The sequence below is a fragment of the Octopus bimaculoides genome, chromosome 4 (assembly GCF_001194135.2).
Source record: "Octopus bimaculoides isolate UCB-OBI-ISO-001 chromosome 4, ASM119413v2, whole genome shotgun sequence".
Classification (NCBI taxonomy): domain Eukaryota; kingdom Metazoa; phylum Mollusca; class Cephalopoda; order Octopoda; family Octopodidae; genus Octopus; species Octopus bimaculoides.
The window spans coordinates 1,704,782-1,711,328 of record NC_068984.1 but is presented as its reverse complement, the minus strand read 5'-3'; the positions used below and the strand labels follow the sequence as shown (position 1 = coordinate 1,711,328).

The window sequence follows — 6,547 nt, the reverse complement described above, 5'->3', positions numbered from 1 at the left end:
AACAGTTTTTGTGATATTTCTGCTGTTTTTAAATAAAATACATATATATATATATATACATATATATATATATATATACAGATGCACGCACATAATTTTAATACAGACTGAGTTTAAATTCAAGCTAATATAGTTTCATTATCATCATCATCATTTAACCTCCGTTGTCCATGCTGGCATGGGTTGGACAGTTTGACCAGGACTGGCAAGCTGGAGGGCTGCAGCTGACTCCAGTCTGATTTGGCAGGGTCTCTATGGCTGGACGCCCTTCCTATCGCCAACCACTCTGAGAGTGTAATGGGTGCTTTTACATGCCACCAGCACAGGTGCTATTTGCATGACACCGGGGTACTTTTACATGCGACCAACACGAGTGCCAATTAGCGTGACACCGGTATCTGCCATGACTGCAATTTTGCTCGGCTTCATGGGTTTTCTTCTCAAGCATGACATAATGCCAAAGATATCAGTCACTGCCAACATGAGGCCCAACACTCGAAAGGAACTCAGCCACTTTGCCTCCATGAGGCCCAATGCTCAAAAGGTGTTCCCTACATGCCACCAGCACGGGTGCACTTGGCTTGATGAGTCCTCTCAAGCACAGCAGCAAAGGTCTTGGTCACCAGTCATTGCCTCTGTGAGGTTTAAAGTTCATACATCTGAAAATGCAATGGTTGGACAAGTTTGTATAGCATGTCACATATCTTCAACTGAAAGGAACATGAGGAAACAAACAGTGAGAGAATGAAAAAAGCTTTTGGAGCTAGCGGTCAATCATGGTGGCTGGCTGGACAGAGGTAGTTAGACAGGAGAGCTAGGAAGAAGGGGAGATAATAAAGTGTTGGTGATCCCAAAACGAAGGTGCACATATGTATGTGAGAGTGTAAGTATGTGACATGGTGACATGTAGATGTGTAAGTGTGTGCGTCTGTAATGTGTGGCTGCATGGATGATGGTGTGGGCACATGAGGCGCTCTGAACTATAGGAAACTGAAAGAATCTAAGTATTTTGTAGCTTAATTTTTCTTTTTATTTCTTTTTTTCTTCTCTCCTTTCCTTTTTATTTTAGTTTCATTTAAATATTATTTTTTAATTGTAAATATTATTGATTATTATTATTACATTGAAATAAAAAACTACATATTGTGAAAACAAAGAAATTTAGATACAAGACAAGGAAGGAAGGAGTTGAGAAAGTGCTGGGAAGGGTAGAGGTGAAGTGAGTGAGTGGTAGGAGGAGTAGAAGGGAATTGAGAGGGTGGTAGGAGGAGTAGAAGTGAATTGAGTGAGTGGTAGGAAGAGTAGAAGGGAATTGAGAGAGTGGTAGCAAGACAAAGAAATTAAAGAAATGTGATAAAGCAGACCAACTAATTTCAGCATGGAAAACAGGAATTAAATCAACGATAACGATAATGGTAGTGGAGATGATTGTAATCTGGGAGATTGACTGAGGTTAAGCCAGCAGCATCAGCAGCAGAGTAATGGAGAAATAGCAAAAGTTTCCACAATTGCTCCTTGATTGAGTGATCAAAGTAATATGATGGCTTCTCTCCCTTCCTCACTGGACAAGATGGTGACATCCAATACACAAACAAAATAAACATCAGAGGAAAATGCAGAACCAAAGGAGGTTTTGAGTCGACCATGGAAAGGGTGGCAGATAAAAATATCAACTTTCTCCACATTTCACAGCAACCAGACAACAAACTCCGTGTGAAGAAGAGGGAGGAGGGAACAAGGTGTTTATACAATAAGACATCTCAACACAGAAGTTTAATTAAACAGATTCCTTTAATTATTAAAGAAATATCAGTTAAGTGGGAGAAGGAAAAACAACAGAAAGTTTTGTCAGTGTATGAAAGCAAGGAAGTGAATATATTTACAGGAGAGCAGGGGATATTTATAAAGAAGTAAAGGGATTTAACTGGTCTAAATCATTTAATCTGTATGAGGTCTTTGTCATGCTGGAGCATTTAATGTGATACTTCATATTCTTCCATCAATAAGGATTTTATAATTCAAAAACAAAGTCACACAGCATGAGGGATGGGTGGAGGAGAACAGCAGTTAAATAGATTGACCCACATCTCATTCCCTAACACCCAAAAAGCATTGGTGATGGTGCCATGTAAAAAGCATTCTGTACACTTTGTAATGTAGTTGCCAACGGGAAAGGTATCCAGCCATAGAAACCATGCCAAAACAGACTCAGGAATTTGGTACAGCTCCTGGCTTGGCCAACTCCTGTCAAACTGTCCAACCCATGCCAGCATGGAAAACAAACATATGATGATATCTGACCCTTTTGATACCAATCCTTCTGAGACCACCACCCCTGGTTCTATGATACCAACTTCTCGTCTTAAAGTGATCTAAATTAAAACCTGGCATTGAAATTTCTTGTTAATTTAATTTTCAAACATCAGCTTAATAAATGACAAAGTAATTCTACAAAATTCTTTATTATTTTCAAAATTAATTGAAACAAAGTCAGTTTTTTTTTTCACAAAAATATGGTTAAACATTGCAGCAGGGGAGAGCACCACTATTTGGCCATTTGACCTACTAGAAACAGCAACCAAATCTCATATCACAGCTGACTATCTGAAGACAACATGAAATAACATGGCTTTGGGTTTATGGTATCTAATGATGGCATAGTTATGGCTCTCTTGTATTCAGGTTTGAACTGAAGCTAAAAAACAACAGCTGCTGTTATTTTATTATACTGACCTTTGGAGGATGAAAGCAAAGCTGCCTACAGCAGGATTTGAACTGTGTACATAAAGAGATGAAATGAAACACTCGAAGGCATTTTATCTAAAACTCTACCAATTCCATTAATAGTTCCTTCTACTAAAGTCAAAAGCATGAAATTTTGGGGAGTTGGAGAGTTAGTCAATGACATGAACCTCAGTGGGAAGCTGGTACTTATTTCACTGGCCCTGAAAGGATGAAAGACTAAAGTTGGCCTGGGTGGGATTTGAACATAAAACTGGAAAAAATGCTGTTAAGCATTTTGTTCCACATGCTAATGATTCTGGCTGCTTGAGACCAATTCCATTAATAATGATAATTTCTCATACAGACCAGTAAATCTCTGTACAAGATAATCTCATAAATATTGTGGTGATTGCCATGGATGGACACATAAACGTCTACTTCATTTGGGCAGCTAAAATCTCAAGGAAAAACAAATGTGGTCGCTCAAATCTGCAAGAAATAAGCTAAATATCTCTTAAATCACTCCTTACTATCTTGAAAAAAGAGGAATACATTCAATAATGTAGTCTTAGATGTGCAAAGCCTGAGAGAAAGATGGAGAGGTCATGGTAAGAATACCACTGACTCTAGTTCTGCTGATACGAGGCTGATCTGAGCTAAACAACAACAATGACTAAAGTGTCACATAATCTAGAATAATAAATGGCAAGTTTGTGTTTGTGAATTTGTTACTTTGACTCTTCCAAGACTATCCAACAGACCATAATGAAACTTGACACGTGTGGGGCTTATGTCCATGTGGTCACTTATGCACTTAAAACTTTAAAAAAATCGATTTTTCAAAAATCGTAAAATTTCAGCATTTTTCGCATTGGCCATTGTGACATCAATTTAAAGAAATCTGCCCCAAAGTGTAAAATTTCACCATTTTACGCACAATACACAAAAATGACAACAACACGGGTTCACTACCAGACTCTGCTCATTTTTTCGTCAAATTGGTCCTACCGATTAACATAGATTTTAATTTTTTGAAAAATGTTGAAATTTGACAAAAAATGTTTCATGGCTGTAAACAGAGATCTTACTAACGGTAATTTTTAGGCAGGTATCTCAGCTGGTCAATCAGCATAATCAAAAGATAAACCAATTTGAATAATAAAGAATGGAAATTTAAAATGAAAGAAAGGAAAAAGTAAAAAAACTCACGAAGCATGGAAATCAACAATGACAGGTTTTGGGCTGTCCAGAACTCGCTTCTCAAAGTCACTTTCATCTTGAATGTTGATGCATTCCAAAGCAGCAGCTGAAGAATATGGTTTAATCTGTTTATTTGATGTAATCAGAAGCAATTGAGACTTTGCTCCACTTAACATGGATCGTTGATGAAGACATCTGGTAGCAAGGAATGAAATCCTATGTTTTGGGATGTTTCTACATAAAGGAATCAATCTAGAGAACTGTCTTCCAGCCATTTCAACAGACCTGAACCAAGCAAAAATTAAAAGAGGAAATTTTAATCATTTGGCAATTTTATAATTCAATATTCTGTACCTTCTGCATATTGAAGAAGTTTGTGTTTTAAATACAAAATAATTTTAAGCTAACAATGTGGAAAGTTCTACAAAGTTTCTAGATTTGCTAAAAATAGTAGCCAAATTCTCTTTAAATTAACCTTACCATCTTAAAAAGTGGAGTTTTCAGACTATGAAATTCTGAACATATGGATGGAGAGATGAATGGACAGACAGATGGACAGGTTAGAAGAACAATTCCAGAGTTTTGGTTTCAAATCCAGCGTAAATATATTTAAACAGGACTCTTAATATAACATGTCTCCATTTACCTAACTTTCAATAATCAATACCAGATCACTTGGAAATGATATCTGCTATAAGATGGCATCCTTATTGAGAGTGTTTGGCACTGGCCACGACTAGCTTCACATGGTTCTTCAAGCACAGCAATCCACCAAAAGTCTCAGTTCATTATTATCCCATCTGTGAAACTCCACAACCATATTTTATCATTTCATTCCACATCTTCCTGGGTCTACCTCTTCCACAGGTTTCCTCCACAGTTAGGGTCTGGCACCTCTTTACACAGCTGTCCTTGTCCATACACATCACATGGCCATACCAGTGCAGTCTTCTCTCTTGCATACTACATCTGATGCCTGTCGTACCCGATTTTTCTCTGAAGACACACTCTGTCATACATGCATACCGACATTGCATATCCAGCAGAGCATAGTAGCTTCACTTCTTTCAGGCATTAACATGTCCTCTGCAGCCCATGTTTTACTGCCATGTAGCATGGCTAACCATTAAAGAAATATGGAGGTCATAAAATTTCATTTCTATCTTCCCACAATAAATCTTCTCAAAAAGAACAGTAAGATGGCACAAATAGTAGAGTAAATAACCTAAATACTTTTCTGTGTTGCTTCCAGGAATATGGCTGGACAACTTGAGATCATTTCACCAACTCCAAGACACAATCACTTCACATTTCAAGGAAACAACCATGAATGGCACATAACAAGCAAAATTACTTTGACATTGCAGCAAATGCAGCCTAAAGACAGGGTCTCTACATTTTCAGGCCAGGAACTAATTCAACCAGAAACAGTTACTAATCATGATACAACAAAATACAAGTGTTACTTATGTTAGAGGGCTTCCATAGTATTTTGGTAAATGAAGCCTACGTTCTGAGTTCAAACTCAGCCGAGGTCGACTTCACCTTTCATTCTTTCAGGGTTCGATAAAATAAGTACCAGTTGATCACTGGCGTCAATGTAACCGACTTACCCTGCCCCCAAAATTGCTTGAAATCACTATTACGTACAGAATAAGTCCTGGGGTCGATTTGCTCGACTAAAGTCGGTGCTCCAGCATGGCCACAGTCTAATGACTGAAACAAGCAAAAGAGTAAAAAAGAATAAAGAGTGTATCTTAAGTTTATTAAAACCAGAGAAGATTCTCTCTCTCTCTCTCTCTCTCTCTTTCAGGGCCTCTTACGGCTGATTTCTTCTAGAGAGAAAGGAAGAGAGACAGAAGAATCAAGCCCTGACCCAGACTGGAATTTAATCATCAACACCAAAAAGATGAAAGGCAAAGTAGGGTTTGGCAGGATTTAGACACAAAGTATAGACAGTAGGAACAAATACAAGGCATTAGCTTGCTTGTGAATTTGAGTTCAGTTCCACTACACAGCACCTTCAGCAAGTGACTTCTACTATAAGCCACTGTGTGTGTGTGTGTGTGTGATGATTGTAGACAAGCATTATCAGCATCCAAACAATGTCTTTCATTTCAGGTGGTCTTCCATGAAAAAACATGACTGGCCATGGGGAAATATTTCCTTGTTTGGAAGTAGGCAAGGGTTTGGGAAAAGGAAAGGCATCTGGCCATAGAAAACTGCCCCAGTAAATTTAGTCTGACCCATGGAAACATAACAAAGTGGACATAAGTATTGGAGTTTGAGTTGTTCCTACTGAGTGATCAAAAGATTCGAGACTTGTGTCCAGCTTGGCTCCTTAATATGGGCGTAACAGCTTATTTCACTCGAACAGTATTGCTACTATGCCTAGCAATAGCCAAGACTGCTACCGAAAGATGACAATGCCACTGACAAATACTGAGCAACACCTTTCAAATATTGGCTCATATAAAGACACTGTCTCTTCTTTCATTACTGCAGTTCCTTTACTAACTCGCTACATACACTCCCGCACCTAACTAGCTACATACACTCCAGCACCTAACTCGCTACATACACTCCAGCACCTAACTCGCTACATACACTCCAGCACCTAACT

At 38.3% G+C, this 6,547-nt stretch overlaps 1 protein-coding gene across 1 annotated transcript in view; it reads right to left on the bottom strand.

Annotated features, from left to right (window-relative positions):
* The window catches only part of LOC106869036 (thioredoxin, mitochondrial), an 18,811-nt gene that overhangs the window by 7,179 nt on the left and 5,085 nt on the right, over window positions 1–6,547 (bottom strand). The window contains exon 2 of the mRNA XM_014914540.2: window positions 3,933–4,209. Coding sequence (XP_014770026.1) covers window positions 3,933–4,199 — 267 coding nt within the window. The 5' untranslated portion in view covers window positions 4,200–4,209. The remainder of the gene's footprint in view (window positions 1–3,932; window positions 4,210–6,547) is intronic.